At 48.3% G+C, this 23,685-nt stretch overlaps 1 protein-coding gene across 1 annotated transcript; it reads right to left on the bottom strand.

Moving 5' to 3' along the window:
- Window positions 1-5,131: 5,131 nt before the first annotated feature.
- Window positions 5,132-17,401, bottom strand: ENC1 (ectodermal-neural cortex 1). The gene is made up of 3 exons (XM_025924528.2): window positions 17,265-17,401; window positions 11,852-13,666; window positions 5,132-7,749 (listed from the first exon to the last, which is right to left on the bottom strand). The coding sequence occupies exon 2, from the start codon at window positions 13,651-13,653 to the stop codon at window positions 11,884-11,886; it is 1,770 nt and encodes a 589-aa protein (XP_025780313.1). The 5' UTR covers window positions 13,654-13,666; window positions 17,265-17,401; the 3' UTR covers window positions 5,132-7,749; window positions 11,852-11,883.
- Between the last annotated feature and the right edge of the window lie 6,284 nt (window positions 17,402-23,685).

The raw sequence follows: 23,685 nt of genomic DNA, 5'->3' as shown, positions 1-23,685 counted from the left end.
CACTCTCAGGAAGTGCCAGAAAGCGATGTGAAGTGGGTCACGACCCACCAGACGCCTATCCCTCCGTGTCCTTCACCTTCTTCCTCTTTCTCCCTTCCTTTCCTCCCGAGAATACAAATGATGTCAAAATTCCAAGATTCATTCTCTCAGAATGGTTCTCCTGGCATCAATGCTTGGCCAGAAGGTAGTGGGTAGCTGAGTGAGACCAGAGAGAGAGAGATTTTTCTAAAATAATCTCTATGCCTAACGTGGACCTTGAACTCACAACCCCGGGATCAAGAGTTGGAGCTCCATGGACGGCCAGACAGGCGCCCCAAGAGACATTCAGTTCTCACTTTGCGGGTGCCTAGTTGTGTCCCCCAAGAGGCTGATTTCATCTTCTTTGTGGGTACAGCTTTACATGGACACATTCTCTCAGCCTTTACAGGATATCCAATAAACACCTCCCAGTACTATCTACAAAGTGGGTGTAAAATAACTTTTTGTAACAAAACAAATCATTTGATAACACACCAGAAGGATTAGTGAGTGACTTTGCTGAAATTCCAACTGCCTTTCCTCCGCACAGACCTCCATCTTTCTTCAGATAAAGATTAGGTTGCCAAGGAAACAGGACCAGAGAGAGAAAGACAGAAACTTTGTCTCGTTTGGTTCCTCGGGAATCACAAAGCAAGCTGGGCTATAAACAGAGCTGGACAAGATTATGGTAGATTTATAATTTACTTAGGCAAATTACTTTTAATTCACAGTCATGCCTCAGTGTACATTTTTTTTTTCCTCTGAAATTTAGGTCTTAAACTTTGTGGCCCAATGTCTGACAAATAACAGAGCTTTAAAATGCATTGTCTACGATTAAACTCAAATGCAGGACAGATGGCTTGTCTGAGTATGTGTCAGACAGGCAAAGCACTTAAGATTTGTGACAGGCACGACCAGGAATTAACTGCTAAATTTTTGCATTTATTCATACATTCATGTGCACCACGAATATGGCCGTAAAAACTTACTTAAGTGTTCTCACTTTTTTTCAAAATATTCCCAAACAAAGCAATTGCTCTCCTTTTGGCCCACCAGATGCCCTAATCTCAACCCCATTAACTCAAAATCCATTTTTTCTCATATGCATGGCGCACATTTCATTTTATTCCGTCAGGACGAAAACAGGATCCTTCTGCAAACCCCGTTTGCCCAGAACACACAGTGTTGATCCCCACTTCATTTTTGTGAACCTTTTTATTGAAATATTTAATTATTTTATTGAACAAACATTTGTCTGCGAGAGTAAACAAAGGCCCGCCAAATGAGAGCAGGCAAAGGTTATTTATTCAGAGCTTGCTACAGCAAGAGAGTCAGCCGCTGTCACTTGCATTCTGGCAGAGTCTCAAAGGCCGGCTGAGAAGTGAGAAAGTTCTAGAGTGGAGGAGGAAAGGGAAGGCTTCGGCTCTGCCCTGATCGGAGGCAGGTGGCCTGGGGAAGCTGTAGGCGGGCTGATTAAAAGTGGGTGATGGTCAGGGGTGCCTGTTTGACTTTGGCTGGTCCTAAATCGGAAGCAAGGACACAAATTAGGGAATGCATCCGTTATCAACGAGAATGCTGGCCATTTTGAGGCAGTTGTTACACCGGGTGTTTGGCTTCCTGAACCAGTTGCTAGAGATAGTGGTCTGACTTTCCCACAAGTCTGGCTTCAACTGCGGGCTGGCTGCTAGAGATTATGGTTTCCCGAGCTGCTTGTTGCAGTCTGTGGGTCAGAGTTCTCTTCCTATTATGGTCTGGCTATTGTCCATTGTATATTCAACCTCTCAGTCAATAAAAGTTGTACAAATAGAAAAGTACACCCGGCATAAGCGTACAGCTCCATAAATTCTCAAATGTAACAGCCACCCGGGGTGGGGGGGGGGGCCTTTATTTTTAAATTCTCCACAATCTTGTCTTCAGAACATGTTGTCAAGGGGCATTTCGTGCTTCTTCAGTTCTCGTGTCTTAGGGCCGGACTCTCCAGCTGTAGCTCCCTTGGATCTTCTTGTGAAGTGAAGTCTTGCTGCAAGTGTGGGACACAAAGAGCCCTGAGCTTCCTACAGTCGGGCTCAGCCCTGTGAATCCCTTCTCCACATTCCTGGATGGAGAGGAGCAGGTCGGAGAGCAGGCCTTGAAACCCAGGCTCCACCACTCCCTTGGGCAAGTTAGATAATCTCTCCAAGCCTGTTTCTTCATCTACAAAGTGAGGGTAATGATAGTGCCTGGCTATCAGGGTCGCTGTGAGGACAGAGTTAGGTGGTGGGTCCGCACCCCTTCACACAATCCCTTGCATGAAATAGGCACTAGCATTTAGATTTAGCAGGTGTATTTCTCCTAGCAGTGTTTCAAAATGATGACGGAGGGGCGCCTGGCTGGCTCAGTCGGAGGAGCGTGTGATTTTTGATCCTCAGGGTTGTGAGTCTGAGCCCCACATTGGGAGTAGAGATTACTTAAAAAAATAAAATCTTTGGGACACCTGGGTGGCTCAGTCAGTTAAGCGTCCAACTCTTGACATTGGCTCAGGTCATGAGCTCACACTCTGTGAGTTCGAGCCCCACGTTGGGCCCTGTCCTGACAGCACAGAGGCTGCTCGGGATTCTCTCTCTCTCGCTCTCTCTCTGCTCCTTCTCTGCTCAGGCTCTCTTTTTCTCCAAAACAAACAAACAAAACCAAAAACCAAAACAACTTTAAAAATAAAATCAAATCTTTAAAAATAAAAATTAAAACGATGGCTGAAAATCATCAAGAACCTACTATATGCCAGGCACTAAGTATAGTGCTTTGTCTTAAATTTGTGAAGTATTGGGCGCCTGGGTGGCTCAGTTGGTAAAGTGTCCGACTCCAGCTCAGGTCACGATCTCACAACTCATGAGTTCAAGCCCCGCATTGGGCTCTGTGCTGACAGCTCAGAGCCTGGAGCCTGTTCCAGATTCTGTGTCTCCCTCTCTCTCTGCCCCTCTGTCTCAAAACTAACATTAGATTTTTTTTTAATTTAAATTTGTGAATTATTAACTCTTCCTATTAGAGAGTATTAATCCTTATTTTATAAATGAAGGAGCTGAGGTTCAGAGATGGTAAGAAAGTTCTGGATTTACCTACATTTTTTGTGAGGATTAAGAGAGAACCTAGGGGCGCCTGGGTGGCGCAGTCGGTTAAGTGTCCGACTTCAGCCAGGTCACGATCTCGCGGTCCGTGAGTTCGAGCCCCGCGTCAGGCTCTGGGCTGATGGCTCGGAGCCTGGAGCCTGTTTCCGATTCTGTGTCTCCCTCTCTCTCTGCCCCTCCCCCGTTCATGCTCTGTCTCTCTCTGTCCCAAAAATAAATAAACGTTGAAAAAAAAAATTTAAAAAAAAATAAAAAAAGAGAGAACCTAAAGCACATCCTTTGTGTCGTCTGAGTACAACATAATCAATCAACGAGGCTACAGTTTAAAGTGACTCTTTGTGTGGTTGCCAATCCATTCATTCTTCCTTTCATCCTCACTAACAAAATCACATTTTTGTGTGAGCTGACAATGTGTTCCAATGAAAGCACGCCTCTCTTCGGTCTCCCTTAGTTCTTAGAAGTTCACGTGACCTGGTTCTGGCCAACAAGAGAGAAGTGTAAGTCTCCTAGGTGGGTCCTTTGTTAAACCATTACTGTCCCCAGAAAAGAGAAGAGCTTCATCTGGCCCATGCTTCTCTCCCTTAGCCTGTCCCCATCTTTGCTGACTGGAAAGCCCATGTGATGCCATGAGCTACAGCTGCTATCCTGAGGCCCACAGGTCCATGCCCAAGATGGCAAAGCAGAAGGAGCAGCCCCAGACCTCCGTGGGCTTGTGCACGGCACCGTTACAGCCCTGGGCTGCCAGCTGCCGAACAGTTTCACCACTGCGGTTAAGCCACCATCATCGCCAGATTCCTATTTTCCTATTACACGCAACCGAAGGCGATCCAAACCAGTTCATCCACTGTTTTGGGCGACCCGAACGTCTGAATGAAATGAAATGTCCAAATTAACAAAAATTAAGTATTTGAAGTATCTTCTCTACTCCACTCTCCTTACATGTCCTCACTGAGATGATCAAGAAAAAGAACTGCTGGGTATGAAGGGTTGGTTTCCAATCATCTCCCTAGGAGTCATTCTCAACCTTTCTGAGGATTAACATCAAGACTTTTGCTGAACATCCAAGTCCCACGTGTCGACTCCCACCTGCTAACTTTTCCCTCTTCCCTGTCATATGGTGTTGTATATTGTGTCATCAACAGGGTTTCCATGGGTCATCAGCACCCTGCCCATGGGATCTGAGGCCTCCAAAACTTGGCACTAGACCAGCCTCACCCAGCACAGCACTGGATGATCCTTCTGTAAAGCCCAAGGCATCTGCTCTGGCATTTTGGTCAAAGTCCAAAGGCTATAATTGCATTCTGCCTACCCGTGAGCTCTCCTAGAGTTCTAATTAGGTAGCATTTATTGCCTATCTGAAAAAGATTATGCCCAACATTGCTCTGCACATTAAAACAGCAAGGAGCCCAGCCCAAGTGATAAAGGAGCATCTTGTTGTGACAGGAAGTGATCGTGAGGTGGGGGTGAAAGTCTTCCTCAGTCTTTATACTGAGCCAGCTGGGACACTGGCTCTCAAACTTGGGGGAAGCTAAGTGTATCAGAGGGATTAAACTTGTGTTTTTCTGTGCCAATCCAGGGAAATAATAGGCATATATTCCCACTTACTTTAAATGATTTCTAAGGCACATCAGATGAAAAGGGGATTGAACTCCAACCCCTTCTCTCTGTTTTCCAACCAAAATATAACCCACACGAGCTGGATTTAAAAAATCACTTCTTCTATACATTACACACGCTGTCTTAACATTGCATGATATGTGACTTTTTATATTCTAAGCTACCAATAACCCAGAACTGAGGTGTTTTGCTTCGCTTAAAGAAATATCCTAAAAGGCCAACATTTTTAATGACTCAATGCGCAAAACTGCTTTCCTGATTGTACGTGACTAGATGGCGCAAGAAAGGCCTTCAGAAAATACACGCGACGACCCTCATCTTGATTAAGCTAGAAAGGACACAAGATTTCCGCAGATTAAGTTCTGCTGTGTTAAAATAAAGACTCACACACACAATGAAGAGAAGAACTCTAATAATTTATTTGACCTTCAGTTTCACATTGTGAAAAACAAAAATAACAGTTTTACAAAACCTCAAAAATGTAGTAGTGGCAACCGAGCACATACGAACACGAACACTTCACTTCAACTTACACGGAGTTTTGTACGTGAACCACATATTCAACAGCCAAGAGAGGGATATTATTCAGCTCTAATCACTCTTATTCAGACAGGTGTCAAGCCCAGAGAAAAGGGGGCTACACAATTATACCAGAAGTGGAAGGCTGCCCTTTGTTATCTGTTTCCACAGCAACCAGTCCACAGAATAAGAAGAACCTTCTCTGTCTTCTGCCAAGGTTTTTGTGTGCACTGTGCTGTGAATTGTGTTTGCTTCAAAGTGGGGGACGTTTCACAGGGTGAGAATGGTCAAGTAGTGAGCCCAAATGCCTACATCAATTCAAAGAGCGGGAGTCCAGAAAGTTCCCTGCAGGCTGGGGGCCCACCCTGACCACGGCTCCCTCTGGCTCACACACAGTAATTAATAGAGGATTCAAGGACAGACCACAACTTTGAAACAGCTGCAGAAAATTCATCCCGCTTTCAGAAGTCACGCAGTGACACACACACATCTCGGCAGATTTGCATCATAAACCGGAGAGCTGTAAGAGCTACAGTATAAACGCCACCCCTCTGCTGCCAGGGTGCAATTAGACATTTGCATGGCTTGCAACACATCTAGGAGCGAGGGGCTGACTGCTGGAAAAGTACTGGGATGCTTTTATTCCAACGGCTCATTGCTTTTGGTCCAGCGATAGCCCACTTACTCGTGGCACGAACAGACAGGGACAGTTAGTCTAAAGCATCCAGGTAAAGAGAAATGCGAAGGGTTGATCTGTCACTAGACAATGCAAACACACTCACGATGTAAAAGGTTGTTGTTATCAGTCCTAAGCTCTATTTTCTAAACTACGGTAACGTGAACAGCACGGATGAAAGCGGTGCTGACTGGCAACCCCTGGCCTTCCCCCGACGCCCCTGAAGAAGCGCCTCGTGGGGTCCGGCACTAATACCTATCACGGCACACGGTTAGTAAACAAACACTCGAACTAGCAAAGAATGTATTCACAACAGATTCCCACCTCTCCCGGAAAAACCTCTCAACGGGGGCCACTGCTCGCAATTCTTTGGTGTCTCCCTGCCAGATGTGTCATTTTACACACCAAAGAGTTCTTTTAGAGACCTCGCGAAGGGTGAGCGCTGAAGTCTACCCTGTGCCAACGTGAACGCGGTCTTGAAGAACTTCTAACGCTTGCGACGTCGTAAGGCGAGAAGCGAGAACAATGCATCCAGGTCGAGCAAATCTGGCGAGCGAATTCACTGACGTCTGTTGACAATTCAGCCTTTTCCTGGTAACTGTGGTTATGGCAAAGCATTTTCACAGGGTAATAAATAGAGAAATAAATAAACTCGGGGGCAATGCCTTTACCTGTGCCCTATATACAAAACGATGCCATAGCATTTTCCAGGATTTCAGGATACGACACAAAGGAAAAAAAACCGCGAGGCGACTTGGTCCTTTCCAAATTTCAGTAGCTGAGATTGAAGTGGGTGAACCGGATGGGAAGGAGCAGGGCAGAAGGAAGCCTTCCCTCTCACCCCATGAGCCATCAGCAGGAGTAGGGCCCACGAAACACCATTAAAAGTGACTGAGTCTAAGAAAAGCGACCTCCGTGCGTCCTCTACCTCTACGATGGGATTTGTTTTTTGTTTTGTACTCCTTCCCTGTCTTGACATTTACAAACCCCCCCTTCCCAACCCACCCTCCAGTTATACTCCAAACAGTAACTCCCAAGTTTTCATATTTGTGCAGCAAAGCGCTTCACCAACAGCCACAAAATTGTGCAAAACATACAACCATCCACACACATCCATACACGTGAAGACCATTTTAAGCACTGTTTCAGCATGCAGGCCTCAAACAATAAATAGCTCAATCTATAACAAACTTCTTAACAGCCAAGGGAAAGTTTAAAGTCACTTATAAATAGAAAAGAACATCCACCAAATGCCTACCAACAATGGCCCCATTGTTCAGAACCTTCCTGGGGGGCACAACCCCTCAGAGATTAGTGGAGAGTCCAGGGGTCCTCACTCTGCGGCCAGCCAAGCCAGCTCCCCTCCTGGCCCCACAGTTGGGCTTTCAATCTCCAACAGCAGCTGGTGTGGAGGCTTCAAGCTTGCTCCTCGGAGAGAGGTGACAACCATTTCAAATTTTACACATAAATGGTGGAGCCCATGGAAATCAAATGCTGAATATGGTACAGCAAGGGAAAAGGCCCGGCTTTTCTCTCCCTTTGAGGGGCTGATTAACGCTGACATTAATCCACAATTACAAGACAAGGACTAGATCACAGGTTCATCCATTCATATTTAAACCATGTGCTACTTGCACTGAAAATCCCACCCCCTCCCCCACCCCCTCCTTCATGTCCAGTTAGAGCATTTACAAGGTGCAGTGGATTGTAATCGAGTCTTGTAGCAACTTCTTTTCCTTTTTCTTTTCTTCCTCCTCATTAAGTTTGGCCTCTCCAAAGTCGAAATCTTGGTTTTGTCTCGCCAAGTGATGGAGTGAGCTAAAACAGAGGGAACGAAAGGATTCTTGTTAGTAGCCTCGAAATCTACAAAAAAGGTAACATCAGGACAGAGCCGGTCAATATTGCTTCTAAAGGTCTTAAGTACTTGTTCAGTAGCAAGTGTGCAAGGATAAAGCGCTTGCCTTCGATGCACACGCATGGGGTGTGCACGGATACGGAAGACTAGCTGAACAGACACAACGGTGCCCAAAGAAAAATCTTCGTTTCTCTACTAAACCTTAAACGTGCGTATGTTCAAATACAAACTTATATACGTCCAGGTGCTGTTATGAGTTGCCACCTTCCGCTTCCAACATTCATAATTCATCTCCATGGTTAAGCAGAGCCACTGTGAAGCGATCGGCCGAGGGTCAAAAAAGATTCTTGGGCAAACCCTCCTTGGCCCATTTCCCACAAAGGATCCCCAAATCAATTTATTCACCATATAGAAGGCAGACATATTAATCCTCTTATTTAAATGCATCTCTGCTATTCATTACGGCAGAAATCAGTCTCGCTTCCTTTCACACGACTAATATACCAGGCCTCCACAGCCCAAGGCTGGGAGTTTATTCTCCACGTTCATCAGTCCACACTTGGGAGACGCCAGCTATGGTATGCACTTATGATCTACAGACTACCGACGTCAAGCGTGAGTATAAATTCAGGGAGCCATAACCACAGAGGCCGCACATTGCACGGGAGCCGCTATCTCCTCACACAAGCCGCCATCCCCACCCGCTGTATCCAATTTTATAGATACGGGGAAAATTCTGCACAGGGTTTTTGTCTCTCAAACACTCGCCCTATCTGTTCAGAGAGCGCATTTCCAGCACCAGTGGAGGAATCCCATTCCTGCTGCTAGAACTCTAAGTGCACACAAAGGGAGCGCAGGAGGGGCTGCTCATTACTTGCCCTGAATTCTTCTCGCTTTTGTGTGCTCAGAAGTCTGATGCATTTCGTTAGTTGTTTCTTTTGGCAGTTTCATAACCGTGATTCAAGCTCTCAAGGCATTCCTTAGACTACAGAGTCATCCTTCTACCCCACCTCCCAGTAACCTATAGATCAACATTCGGCCAGAAGAATGTATCTTGTAATAACACGACACTTCACGATGCTGCATACTCAAATAGGGAAGGGGAAGAGGAAGGGGAAGGGAAAGGGAAAGGGAAGGGAAAGGAAATATCTAAACAAGGAAGAAATAAATCAAAATCCAAAAGCTGTCACGTGTCAGGCTGGGGCCACACAGCACCATGAAAACGGGAGAGTAATCAAAAGTAATTTCCTGGGGCGCCCGGGGGGCTCAGTCGGTTGAGCATCCGACTTCGGCTCAGGTCATGATCTCACAGCTCACGAGTTCGAGCCCCGCGTCGGGATCTGTGCTGACAGCTCGGAGCCTGGAGCCTGCTTCGGATTCTGTGTCTCCCTCTCTCTGTGCTCCTAACCCACTCGCATTCTGTCTCTCTCAAAAATAAATAAACATTAAAAGAAAAAAAAATTTTTTTTACGTAATTGCCTTTTTGTCCTTCCCACCCACTGACAGAGCAGCAGGAGAGTAAAATCCCCTTGGTGAATGAGCTTTTAGACCTAGGGAAACTTCTTGTTAACACTGTATTAATTCGGTTAGCACCTACACTTGGAGATCAAAGAGATGTCCCGGAAGTTTTGGCAGTTTAGGGCTGATACCTACACAGCACCTCTTTTAAGTCACTCCATGGAGCTTAAGTGTTTTAACACTATCTTGTGTGTAGAAAACTCGAGAAATTTAAGCCAACATTCTCCCTATCGGAAACCGCAAGGGTGGCTTTGAGCAGGCTCACGCCGCCCTTTAAAAAGGCAAACCGGGCCCTGTCAGATTTCGTTGTTGTGGGCTGGACTCCGGCTGGGAGCACCAAGGGTGGGTAGGTGTTTCACATATGACCTAACACTTTATTTGCTCGTTTCCCAGGGACCGGAAGTATGTGCTTAGGTTCAAATACCCAGGATAGGGTGAATTCAAGTGTTTGCCAACATACTCTGGGCTGAGAAAGGAGGCACCAAAAATGAAGTACAAACATTCCAATCAGATAATGGTCAAACTCCACACACAAAGCTAATTCCATGACAAGCTAAGGTCTAAATTGAAGGAGGAAACAAAGCTAAGAGTATTGAACACCTGATATATGCCAGGCACTGGGCAAGGTATTTTCTCTCCCTTCCCCCACCCCTTATCAATTCACCCAAGTCTGGGGACAGAGCTAGGAGAAGCCTCATTCAAATCACTCATTTGACAAAGGAGGGATCCGAAGTACAGAAAGGTCTAGACACCACAGCTTAGAGCCAGAGCCAGAATGCACATGTGGCCTCTTCCTGCCTCAGTTTCCTTACCTTGCTCCAAGGATGCCAGCCAATCGACCAGTCATCATTCTGATGTGCCACCACCATCACTGGCAATTTTTATGGCTCTCCCATGCAAACTTAGTCGGTTCCGGACTAACACCGAACTTGGCGTGCTGTTAATTGATGCTTTTGCCTAGAAGGTTCTTGAAACCTGCTTTAGACTTGAGTCATGCGCTCATATCGCAGAGGAAATAACCACATTCAGAGCATTTGTTTACTTAGGATTACTGAGATGCCAGCAAGGCTGCAAAAACCAGTTTGGTGTGGGACGCTGTCAGCCCAGCTCCCCACAGGAGGTTTCTGACTGTTCCAGCTCCTTTGAACAAACTTCATTCCAAGGTTACACTATATTATAAGAATTCTACTAACTGTAATGGGCTGGAGAGATAACTGAAGAGATGAAAAAGAAAGAAAGAGTAATTGTAAAAGTGAGGCCAACTTTAGTGATGTCTTAAAACGAGCTGTACGAAATGTGGAAAGAAAAGACAAATGAGTCAAAATCCCTCTTTGCTTTGCTCGCAAAGACTCCTTGATTTCCTTTTTTTCTCTTTGAAAGTCCCCTTCAAAAATGTGAAACATACTAGGGAAAACAGAGCCAAAAGTTTTCAAGGAATGAGTCAGTTTTCACTGTACTTCCTCCAAAGCAAAGTTTTGATTTTATTCTCTTACTATTAAGAACAAGCCCGTGAATTAGCAAAACAAATCAACAAAGTCCACGTATTCTGTGCTACACTTAGACATGGCTAAGTGGTTCCTGGGGCCAATACTAAGGATGCTTAACGGCAGCAAAGCGGCCATTAGCTTCACGAACGCTGAACTGTGTAGACCTATTAATTATTTGAGCCAAGGGTATTATATACTCTTAAGTACACAAGACGACCATTATGGACTCAGATATATGACACGGAAAGACAACTTTTGTTAGCCCTGACAATAGGCTCAGCCTGTCTGATTAACTCTGAAAGGCTGCAGTATAAGGCGGTCTAGATGGTTCAGTGTATCCACGCCGCAGACAAATTTATACAATGCAGGTGCAACTTTTTTACAAGGATAGACCTTGACTTCCCTCGAAAGCTAATAAATGCCTAAAGGGGGCTATTATTTTTTTTTTTTTTGAGGAAAAGAAGTTTTAAATAAGCAAACAAATAATATTGGAGAGAATGAACTACGAATAAATTTAAGCATTCGTTTTTTTACACCCTACTTCATTCCAGAAAAGGGTTTGAGGAATCTAAGTTTGGACGTCACCAAATATCTCCTGGAGTGATACCAATGTGAAGCTCAAGTTTATTAAGCAGCCTGGAGCCAAAGTGCCTGGGTTGTTTTCTCGACCAACTCCTCCACAGACTAAGCTCTATGACCTTGGGCAACTTACTTATTTAACCTCTGTGTGCATCAGTTGTTTTCATCTATAAAACGCTCTAGTAATAGTATCTCGCGACGTTGTTGTCAGGATGAAATGAAATGATCCATATGAAACACAGGCCGGGCTCCAGGCATACAGGGAGGGCTCATTAAGCATGGGTTGGCATCATTAACGTAGGTCAGGGGTTCTCAACCTGGCTGTGTATTAGAATCACTAGAAAACGTTCTAAAGGTGCTGAGGCCTGGGACCTACCCAGACCAAATGAAATCCAGTGTCCGGGATGGGAAGCTCTTGAAAAGCTCTCTGGGAGGTTCCTAGGCTCAGTCAAGGCTGAGAAGCACTGACTTAACGTCTTACCTCACGCTCGCTTCCTTCACGATGTCCCGCACCTAAGAAGGCAGATGTTTCCAGGTGCTGACAAATGCAGTAGGGATCAGCGAGTACGGGACCGTGGTTATGCTGTTCCACACATCTAACGTTGGATCATAGCAGTCCAAAGTCTTGCATCGCTGAATGCCAAAGTAGCCTCCAACCACGTAGAGTTTGTTTCCAGAGGCCACGGCGTGGCAGCTCATGCGCTTTGCCGTCACGTCTCCCACCTTGGTCCACTGGTAAGTCTCACTGTTGAATTTGTAAGCAGAGCAGGCGGAGAACTCTGTGTCTCCCCCCATAATGAAAATCTGGTTACCCAGCACAGCGGCCGCTGTGTAACGCCAGGGCTGGGGACAGGTGGCGGGTACCGTCCACCTGTTTTCACACTGATCGTAACACTGAACCTTAGGGAGCTTGTCATGACTGACGCTGGTACCTCCGAAAGCAAACAACTTGAGTTTGGCACTCACTACCGCGGCGTTGCTAACGCCTTCTCGGAGTGGGGCCACCATGGTCCATTTGTTGGTTGTGGGGTCATAGTGTTCTACCTGCTTTAGGGAGACTGAGGGCGAGGCCGGGAGACAGCCAGTCGCAGCCGTGTGCCCCCCAACCACATACAGGCAGTGCTTCAGTTCAGCAGAGCCGTGGCCAAACCTGGCCACCAGCATGGGGGCAGCTTTGGACCACTCTTCATGCAGGGTATCATAAACCCAGACATCTTTCGAGACCCCGTTTTCAGACCCCCGCCCCCCAGTAATGTACACTTTGCAGCCAATTGCACATGCACTGAACTCTTTTCTGGGGCTGGGGATGTCAGCCTTGGGAATTATTTCTTTGGCCTTCTGGTCTACCAGGTACAGCTTGTCACACATGAAGGTCTGGCCCCCCAAGAGGAAGAGGGCATGGCCAGTTTTCCGAGGCCGGGCACAGAGGCTGGTTACCACGCCGTCGTTCTGCAGGATTTTCAGTTTGCACCTGATGGCCTCTTCCACAATCTCCTTGCTCTTTCTCTGCTTGGTGATGAGTTCCTCCATGGCCACGTTCTCCATGAGATAAATGGCTGGCAGGAGAGCCAGCCTCACTGTCTGCAACAGCTCTGGGAGGTAGCAATAGCGTTTCTTCAGGTCATAGCTGATCCAGTTAATTGCAGACTCGTACACAAGCCTTTCATCTTCCGTCTCTAGCTCTTCGCTGGACAAGAGCTGCACCACCATGTCCTGGGGCAGCTGGAGGAAGTCTTCGTTCTTCCTGATGGTTTGGAAATTGCTGAGACACATTCTCCAGGAGAGTTCGTACAGCTTAGTGCACTGGTGCGCATCGGAGAGCAGCAGCATGCCCAGGCAGTTGGTGGGGTGCAGATTCTTTTCTAGGAACTCTGCGCATGCATCCCGGATGTCCTGAAACTCCAGCATGTCACCAGCTTCCAGGAGCGATTCCGCATTTTCTTCATTGATGATGACCCGGGAGGAGTACGCGTAGTCAAGCAGCAGCTCCAAAACCTCGGGGTGGATGGAGTTGTCGAAGTTGACCTCACTGTCCTGGCTCTCTTTCAGGCCGCCGCTGAACATGGCTTCAAAGTAGCGGCTGCACGCGGCCAGCACGGCCCGGTGACAAGGGAAGGTCCTATTTCCAGCATGGAGGAGGACATCCGTGAAGAGGCGCTGCTGGCGTAAAAGGTTCAAGTGCGTGAGGACGCTGTCCGCGTAGGAAGACTTGTGAAACAGATAGATGTTGATGGAGCCGCTGCTGGCCCTAGACTTGCGGTTCTCATGCACGCTGACTGACATTTTGTTTCCACTCCTAAAAACAAAACAAAACAAAACAAAACAAAACAAAACAGACCATTGAACAGCGATGCTCCTGAGGCTCAGAACAGCAGAACAAAGCAAAACAAGGAGTCGTGAACAGAGAAAACAGGACACTTCGCCACTGGTCTTACTGCCCACTGTTCTGAATAGTGGACAGTCACTCCTGTCCAGCGTCAGAGACGGCCACCTAGAAGGAAAGGCATTCACTGGAACACTGTTGAGCTACTGGAACACTGTTTAAAAAAAAAAAAAAAAAAAAAAAGCCACTGCTTGAAAGCAGGTTCGTCTTGGAAAACCTGACTGCCCACTTTCAGGATACTGAAGTCCTCGGGACTGTAAGTCAGCAAAACCCAGGCCTCACTCTCACACCTTCCTGTCCCTTGTCCAGCTGATTCACGCAGGCCACGTAAAATGCTGGGCCTCCAGCTCTCGTAACGCCAGGATGGGCACCAGCTTTTATGCCCTATGCAACATAAAGCCATGTGTAAAACAAAATACCTATTAATTAATCCCATTAAGAACTCCTTTAGTAAGATCCAGTCTCTCTCTGAATCACAGTCAATGGGAAACGTGACATTAAAATCATAGGCCTAGGCCAACTGCTACTATGATTGGATCTTTCTTTAAGTGTCACAAATAATTTCCAACCAGACAATTCTACCACTGCAGGGTCCTCAAAGAACACCAATATAAACATGACCAAGTACTGATGAGCAGGCTTTTGTGAAAACACAGAACAGATCCTGGCCACGATCACCACCCATCTTTCTCGCTCTGGACAGCTTCCAAAATGAGGATTTGCAAACATAAAAGGAAGAATATTTTGAGTAGCATACCCATGACTGCTGTTTTTCTATTCTTCCTGCTTTATATCAATTCTTAGAAAACAAGATGCAAGAACAAAGGATCTATCCATCCCTCTCTTTTCGATTAGACAGTGCATCACCAGAATCATCCTTATGTACCTGCAAACACGGGCACGTGCATAGGAGTTCAAAATGCAAACACTGCCTTATCTAAATCAAAAGCCCTTGTGCGTGTGTGTGTGTGTGTGTGTGTGTGTGTGTGTGTTGCCAGCCGTTGTTAATTGAGGGCCACCCTAGAATTTATTTGCTGACTGACATGCTTTCCTCCATATTACTGAAATTACTGCAAAATCTAATGCTCTCTTTGGCTTTTCTCAGGAGGTAAACTGTAGGTTAAAGACATAGTAAATACCTATCACCTACCTTCAAAAGCAGAACCACATGCTTTTTTTTTTTTTTTTTTTTTCAAACTGTATCCTTCTGTTATTTCAAAGCAATAAAGCCTTCAAGAACCTGCCTGTCCAGGGATTCTTAAGGAAGTTGTTTATCCCAAGAGGGTAAACTGTGTGAGTTACAGTATCTGTTCCAAACCCAGAACAGCTAGTTCTCACAGCACAGAGCTGAAACCTACCGCCTCCTTGTTTCCTTCAACCGCTTGGATATTTACTGTTTTGGTTTATATTGCAGTAATTATTAATACATGCAAATGCATGATGTACCACAGATGCACAGGCTAGATACCAAGCTGGATTTCCTGAGCAGCTATGGCACAGCACAGCAAACAGCAAAGGCAGCACCAGATTTGCCCTTGACTCTCCGGCCACGGTGCCGTTAGGTGAGGCAACTTGTTTTCCTTCATTTTTGGATTGTAACTTTTCATCAAGAGTAAACAGCTTACTGGAAGAAAGTTAGTAACAAAGTCCTAGGGTTCTGTTGCTCCGAAGACAACATTAGTGTCCATGGTGACTTAGGCTAGGACCCAGGAGCCACACATCACTCTTACCTCAAGCAAAGCCTCTACAGTCTGGTCCCTTTTAACCAACGCCCAGTGCTCCGGAGAGCCTAACATCTCTGATGCTCTACCATTACAGTTGTGAATTCGTACATCCAGTCCCAAGTACTTTGAGCACGATTTTAAGCTTAAACCTCAAAAGATAATATGAGGGAAAAAAAAAAATAGTATGAATATTATGCCTTACACAGAAACTCACAAACATGCCAAATCAAATCAGTAGTTCTTTTTTTAAGCTAATGTTTCGAAAGCACCCTCAAAAGCTGCCTTCTCTCAAGCTAAGAGCGAATACAGCCGTAACTGGAGAATGAGACTGCCTGCACAAGGTATGTAAGCACCACAGTGCCATCACACCGAGTGGGGATCACACCCGGACCCAGAACATGTTTCCCTGAGCATTAGATTTCAGACAGTGTAAAACAACATTCAGGAGGCTTACACTTAAGAAAACAGTTTGTTTAGAAGGCCTTAGGATATAGGATCTGCATCCCTATGCATTCTATGTTTATGCTCCTGCATTTTCCAAGTTGGCCCACAAAACCAGAAGGAAGAGGCTAGCCTGTCATCTTGGCTACCATCCAGATGGAGAAGCATGTCACAGTCAAAATCCAACACTCTTACAGCAATATTTGCTTAAAATAAAAGGTAAACTTAAAGACCCAAGGGAAATGACCTGCTTTCTGGTTGAAAATTATGCAAACATCAAAATATCAGCAGAAGCCATTTATGCAGTCACTAAACATACCTTCAACAGAAAATGAATCATCCTTCTGGCATTTTTAAGCCCCCAGAGAAATAATATTTGCATGCCAAGTAAGTAGCCAAAAAAAAAAAAAAAAAAACACAAAACTGCACACATATACTTAACCTGCATCTACAAAGAAGAGAGAGAAAAGGGCTGCTATTACCGTGAACATCAAAAGGACTCCTAGTTACAGTAAGTTCAGTTCACTTAATGCTCTTTACCCAAGCCCTCTGCTTCCAACACTTTGCATCCCATCACATCTCCTAAGATTTTGAACCTGTTCTCAACGCACTCAAAGGAGAAACTAGGCAGATTTTCTTGGGCATTTACCTTACTGATACAATGGAACTTTAGAAAGACACTGTCAACGAGAAAAACAATCGACCATACAGCCGCCTAGAACACTTGCAACGCTCTTCAACGCGCTGGCCACACCTGAGAGGGCAACACGAAATTGCATCCTGAACAAGTTTCATGGTTCGTCCCCACCACGCCCACCAATTCCTATCCTTCGAAACTCAGAATATTACACTGAAGGCCAAATACCTGCATGAGAGGAAATTAATTTTTCAGGAAGTTTTCATTCATTCCCTACAGACATTCCGCCGCAGTGAACATGCCCTGACGAAGGGTGCGTGCGTGTGGCCCCAGCGCTCCCCTGTGCCGGATAGGGTGCAACTTGCTCGGCCCTAGGGGCTGCGCGGTGCCGGGCAGAGCGACACCCACCCCGAGGGAAGCGCCGCTTCGGGCGGAGGAAGGAGACAGATACTACCCTGGCCGGGCTCTCGGATCCCCAGCAGCTCGTCCCGGGGGGCCGCGGACGAGAGGAGGCCCCTCCGGCGATGGCCAGCGTCTGCACGCTATGGAAGAGCAGCAGCGGCTCCCGAGGTCTCCTCCCCAAGAACAGTTCCCCCACTTCCTCCCAAGTCGGCGTTCCGGGCTCCGGGGCGAACGCACCCCCGCAGGCCGAGCAGCCCCGCAAAGCCGCGGCGCCCGCAACAGGTCCCGGGCAGCGGATGAAACTTACAGCAGAGGCGACCGGCGTCGGCGCACAACCAGATGGGTTTTCGCCTAGGTCACCAGGCAGGAGGAGACGAGGCGGACGTCTCAGCCCCGGGGAGCGGCGGCGACAACCCGGGCGAAAGGAGCGCGCATGGGGCGCCAGCCGGGAAGAGGACAGCGCCTCGCGACTCCCACGCCGCGGCCTCTGCCCGCGACCCGCGGAGCGTCTCCGGGAGCGCGTCTCGGGAAGGGGGAGCGAGCCTGCGGCTGCCGGCGCCGCGCGAGGAGGCGGGCAGTGCACTCCGGGGAGGGAGCGAGGAAGCGCTGTGCGCGCCGGCGGCCGCCTGGCGTCTGGACCCGGTCTCCGCAGCGCCACCGCCGCGCCGCCTCCACTCTGGCTGCCCAAGCAGTCTGCGCCCAGCAGCCGCGCGGCGGGCTATAAGCGGCGCGGCGCGGCGGGGCGGGGAGGAGAAGGGAGGGGAGGGAGGAGAGGGCGCGGGTGCGGAGTGACACCAGGGGAAGGAGGGAGGAAGCGCGTGAAGGCCGCCCGCCGAGGAGGAGGAGGAGGAGGAGGAGGAGGAGGAAGGGGAGGAGGAGGCGACGGCGAGGAGCTGGAGAAGAGCGTGTCGGGGGAGTTAATCGAGAGAGGAAGCGGGGGAGGGGGGGAGGCTGCGGAGAGTAGAGAAAGACAAAGCGGACACGGTGCCTGAGCCACTAGCAGCTGCAACCCTCAGGGACCGAGAGTAGCAGAAGTTTGGCCGGGTCGGAGTGTCTGCGCCTCTCTGGCCCAGCCCGGTGAATGGATAGCCCCGGAGCTGAGGGACCCTGGGCAGGGGAGGCACCCGGCTGTGCGCTCCGCGAAGCCGGAGCCCGCGAGATGCTCAGGAAAGGTGGCGAGGGGCAGGCAAGGTGCCCGGCGCACGCGCACTGCGTGGGACACCTGGAGCGAGGGCAGTGGCGAGGGCAGGGGCACAAGTTTGGCCACTCCGGGGACACTGCAGGTCGGCCAAAGGCGGCCCGTGGGGTTTCTCGCTGGCAAGGGGCAGACAGACTCGAGCCCCTGGCGTTTCCCCTGTGCCCCGCCGCCCCACCGCCCCACCCCGGCGGGTGCGGCACCCGCGGCCGGACTCTGCCCCACGCTGCGGGGAGCAGCAGCAGCCGCAGTCGGGCGCTGTCCCGCGGGGCGCGCACCACGTGCTCCGCAGCCAATCGCCGCCGCCGCTTGATTCAAAGCGAGCTGCTCAAAGGAGCGGCCACGCCGCCCCCTCTCCCTGGCGATAGAGCCGAAATCGCCCTTTCGGGCTGGGCCCTTCCTGTCTTTTATCGCTCCGTTGTGTTTAGCTTGGAGCTCGGCAAAGAAATGACCCAGCGCGCCTGTTTGAAGCGCCGCGTGCCAGGAGGAAGGAAGGCGGTTCGAAAACTCATCTCGCGTGGCGATCGCCCTTTGCGAAATCCATTTCTGATCTTTGCACTAAGGACTGGTTTTCCAGCGGGAGCTAAAGCTCGTGTTTGGATTTTATTAGGTATTTGGAATACAATCTATGAATGAACTGTAGCGATTACCTGTCCAGCCACCTCGTTTTGCACGTTGGGAAAGTGGGGCCCAGGGTGATGTGAATTGTCCAGCTCGAGGTCCCACGGCCACTTAGCAGTGGCCTCGCTCTGCAGCTCGAGTAAGGATCCACCGAGCAAGGGTTTTCTCCCCTCTCCGCCCCCCCCCCCCCAGCTTTCCTCTAAACACTAGATGCAGAAATGGTTTACACAGGCTGAGGAGGCCCCACCTAGAGCTCCTGGTGTCCAGGAGCTTGCCTGAACCAAGACTCTGTCGGTTCTTTATTCTAATCCACACTTTTCTGTACCCCGGTCCCTGCCGGTCTGCGCTGAGAAATTTTGCTCCTTGCATGCAAGGAAAGACAGTGCCCTCTGAAGTCCTTTGTTAGCATTAACTCGCCAGCCTCACCAGGAGCCTTTCCGAGTCTGTTTCATAGTTTAATTCTTTATGCGGGGCCTCAGCTCCAGACTGCTTCACAAAGCCAGGGACAGCTGGATCAGCTCATGGTAAGAGCCACGTGCAGCGACTCTGGGGTTGGCCAGGTGAAGAGCCGACCCTGTTCCTGAAGGAGAGGTGGATAAAATCAGGCCGGACCAGAGAGAGTGTAGACACACACCAGAGGCAGGTGCTGAAAAGAGGCGAAGTGGCTATGTGCAGCTCTAGCACCCCCCCGCTTTTAAAAACACGTTTCTGTAGCCTGTGGAGAGGTGTGGAGGAAGTCCATCAGGGCAGCCGCAAAGGCACCTTCTAGAAGCGTTTTGTCTGTCTGGGTCGTGGGCTCAAAGTAGGCACGCTGGTTTGAAGAGCCAGATGCAACGTCTTCCTTTGGGGGAATCGTTCTGTTTAAACTGAGAGGTTAACACTTTTTCTCATTAAGGAGAAGTATCTGTTTCTTACTTCAGTTACTTACCCAATCTACGCCTAGCTGATCTTGCCTAGAAATATAAAACATGTGCATAGCTCAGTTGGTTGGCTGGGGATTTTGTCCCAGGAAGCCACTGAGTTGGGAACAGCCAATCTGTTTCTGTTGTATCTTCACCACCTGGAAACTGCAGTGTCCTTAACCGACGGGACAGCAGCATTTATCTCTCTTTGCACAAAACTCTGCTAAGCAGGCAGGGATGCTGTGGACATCGTGTCATCATCCACCAATGCCATTTTCCTGGTCTCTTCAACCTAATGTTGCCGTCCTCCTAGGCTGCAAGAAAAGAGAAGGGAAAAAATGTCGTAGCTTTAGGAAATCTTGAAATGTGTTCAGTGACCATAGGCATTTGCTTCATCTGCCTCAGGGAGATAAGCAACATGAGGCAGGGGAAAGAAATGAGCTCACGGAGGGCATAAAAGTGAAAGACACGTTCCTGCTGAGAGATAGAGGAACTAAACTTGCATCTGGGGGAAAATGTGTGTGCCTTCAATGACCTCCTACAAACTGCACTGGTTTGCTTGAACCACTGTATCAAAAGTTTTCAGGCCTGTGTGCAGTTTCTAGTGTTTATTTCACAGCTGAGAGCGATTTGCAAGTTAGCATATTTCCGCTCATAGCAACACAAATTGTCCTTACTCCAGCCAATCCTAAAGGTAATCCTTATCACTTCCCTCACAGGACGAGAAGGTGAGCAAATCTTGTGTCTGTACAGGAAGAACTCTCTAGACAGGCCTGTGATCAAACTGGACAACCACAAACGTGGTAGCTATCTGAGGCATAAACAACTCAGGAAATGCTATGGATCCGTGTCATAAAATGGCCACCACCTGACCCAAGATGTTAGGCCAGTCCCAAAGGCCCCCGGGAGCTGGTCTTTGCCTCTGCCTTGTGACACCAAACCAAGGTCTCATTTTTAATGCTATTAAGAAGCTGTGCCCAAGGCTTTGGCCTTGTTATCTCCCTTAACAACGTTATTCTGTTAGGCTGCAAAATAAGCAGCATGGGGTTAAATGTATTAGCTGCCTTCAAACCTAATTTATCTTCATTCCTTCCTAATTTACACTCGGGCTGAATTAATGAGAATGATTTAATTAACACAGTGAGACCACGGTACCAGGGACAGGACAGCTCAGGGGATTAGACCAAACAGTGGGCTATGCAGCTGCCATCCTGCCTCCTGTGGTCCCCCAAAGCCCCGCCCGAATTTCAGACGTGTCCCCTGCCAGGCTTCCCAAAGTGTCTTCTTTGTTCTTCGGTTCACTTCCTGAATCTTCCTGTGTGGAAAATGGCACTGCTTTCCTTCCTCGTATAATTTCCAAGACGGGCTCCAGGGCTGTGGCCTGTAGAATCCGTGTGGCAGAGGGGCCAGCTGCTCACCAAAGCCTTGTGTTCTTCCTCCCTAGCCCCCCGCCCCCCCCCACCCCACGCCCCCACCCCCCCACCCCGTGTTGGGTTTGTGCTGGGACATGGACCCAGAGCCAGGGACAGCATCCCCCCCGTCTGCACTTGCCTTGGGATCAATACCTGTGGAAAGAAAGGGAGGGAAGTGGGACGGGCAGGCAGAGTTCGGCTGGGATAAATGCGGTCTCAGCAGAGGCCTTGGGTGGCCCTGTGGGCAGGTCTGGAGTGGACATGACCCTTCAGAGCTGCCCCCGTAAAAGCCAGAAGGCCAGGGCTTAAAGGGCCACATCCACCGGTTGCTGAGCGCGGGCTACCCAGGAAAGGGCCCAAGGCCTTGGCCAAGGTGGCACTCATCCACAGAGTCCCCAGTTCTGTAGAGGGCAGGTGGCTGAGGACCTTCTGCTGCCAGCGCCCCCAGAGCTGGGGGAGGGAGTCCTCTCTCGTTCGAGGATTTGAGGGACTCAGCTCTGCGCCCATTTCAACGCTTCCCCTTAACACAGATACTCAAACCTAGAAAAGTGAGACCTCAGTTCCTCCCAGCACTCCTCTTACTTTCAAAAAGATGGGGATTTTTTTTTTTAGTCTGGCTATTTATTAAAAATTACAGGGGCGCCTGGGTGGCTCAGTCGGTTAAGCGTCCGACTTCAGCTCAGGTCACGATCTCGAGGTCCGTGAGTTCGAGCCCCGCGTTGGGCTCTGGGCTGATGGCTCAGAGCCTGGAGCCTGCTTCCGATTCTGTGTCTCCCTCTCTCTCTGCCCCTCCCCTGTTCATGCTCTGTCTCTCTCTGTCTCAAAAATAAATAAAACGTTAAAAAAAATAATAAAATAAAAAAAAATAAAAATTACAAGGAAAATTATAAAGTAAGTTGGTCAATATGAGAAGTTATCAGCATTGTAGAAGTCAGTTATTTTCCTCTGGGAACAAACAAGAACTCTGAACTGATGGTTTTCTAAATTTTGGTTTCCCACCTTCTGCATGTATGTCTTTTCAACTGTATTTGTGTCAAATATTTGTTAGGATAAACCTTGAGAATATTCTTAAAATTGTATCCAAATGGACACGGCCGTATTCTAAAATTTCAGTTGCTTCCTGCATCCATTATGTGTGCCACCACCTTCCATGTATTTTGTGAATTAAATTGGGCTATAGCATTACTTTTTAATTTCAAATTCCAGTTGTTCATGGCTGATCTATACGAATACAATGGACTTTTGTATTAGGACTTTTTTTAAAAGTGTATTTATTTATCTTGAGAAAATAGAGACAGGGAGAGCAGGGGAGGGGCAGAGAGAGGGAGAGAGAGAATCCCAAGCGGGCTCCCAACTGTCAGTGCAGAGCCCAACGCGGGGCTCGAACTCACGAACTATGCGCCCCTGACCTGAACCAAAACCAAGAGTCGGATGCTTAAGTGCACCACCCAGGCGCCACTGTTTTATGACTTTTCATAGAAAGTTGTGTGTGAAAGTGTATTTGTGTCGTTTCGGTGCCGAGCCCACCATTCAGAGTTATGGTAGCTGGGAAATTCACTCTTCCTTTGAGACTGACCATCACGTCCTGCAGCCCCAGGTAACATTGCAAGGGGTAGACTGTTTACTGGCTGCTTACAGGACTGCAGAGGGGGATACATCTGAGCCACTTGTCCTTGGTGTCCGTCTATAAAGTCTGGTCTTTAGTAAATCAAACAATCTAGGCTGCCTGTGTTCTTTCTTCTCCAAAGCCCTTCCATGCAATGATCTTCACAGTCTGCTGTAGGTTATGGATTTTAGGGTCAGGATTTTAAAGCCGCATTTATTATTTTTTCTCTGATTATAAAAGCAACACATGGTCAAGGACAGAGCCTAGAATCAAGCTGGACTTCCTGTACTAGCTGGGTGTTTGAGGGGCAAGCTTCCTGGTATCCTGGTGCCTTAGTTTCCTGGTTCTTTGCAATGGGAGGTCATATGAGCACCTGGCTCCGAGCATTGTTTTGCTGATTAAATAAACTAGCATATGGAAAGCACAGAGGGCAGTGCCTGGCTTGCGGTGAGCCCTGGATAATGCCTGCTTTATGCCTGGATAATGCCTTAGTAAGCTGTTTAAGAATGGTATTCCTACAGCTATTTCCTCCCGAACCTTCCCAAGTAAAAGTAACTTGAATCATTATCAAAGTTCCTATTTCCACATTTGCCCAGTAGCATTGGGGTAAAGGACACTTCCTGTCTTGAGTGAAATTAGAGGTTCTCTTGGAGTCTGTACGTAAGGGTCTGCTTTTCTCCCACACCCAGGAACCCGACAGCGCGTGCAATAAAAGTTCAAATTCATGGGGTTTGCCTTTGCCCCCTCCTATCACCTATGGATACTGTCTTCGTGTCTTACACTGGGGCCACCGGTCTTCAGCTGAAGACAGAGAAACAATATTTTTACTCTCCACTTCCTCTAGCAAACTGAGCTGCTGGAAAGGGAAACGTATTTAAGAAGTCACACAGTTAAAAAAGCAGCCGCTAGCTATTTTTAGAAGGTGGCCTGGCAAAGACAGAGCACGCATGGACCGTAAGCTCCTACTTTTTCCTGCCCTGCAGATCTTCAGG

The sequence above is a fragment of the Puma concolor genome, chromosome A1, assembly GCF_028749965.1.
Source record: "Puma concolor isolate L17-30 chromosome A1, mPumCon1.1.hap2, whole genome shotgun sequence".
In the NCBI taxonomy this organism is placed as follows: domain Eukaryota; kingdom Metazoa; phylum Chordata; class Mammalia; order Carnivora; family Felidae; genus Puma; species Puma concolor.
This window is presented reverse-complemented; position numbering and strand designations above follow the sequence as displayed.

Coding starts and splice junctions, on each gene's coding strand:
- ENC1 (XM_025924528.2), bottom strand. CDS start 13,653: ATGTCAGTCAGCGTGCATGAGAACCGCAAGTCTAGGGCCAGCAGCGGC.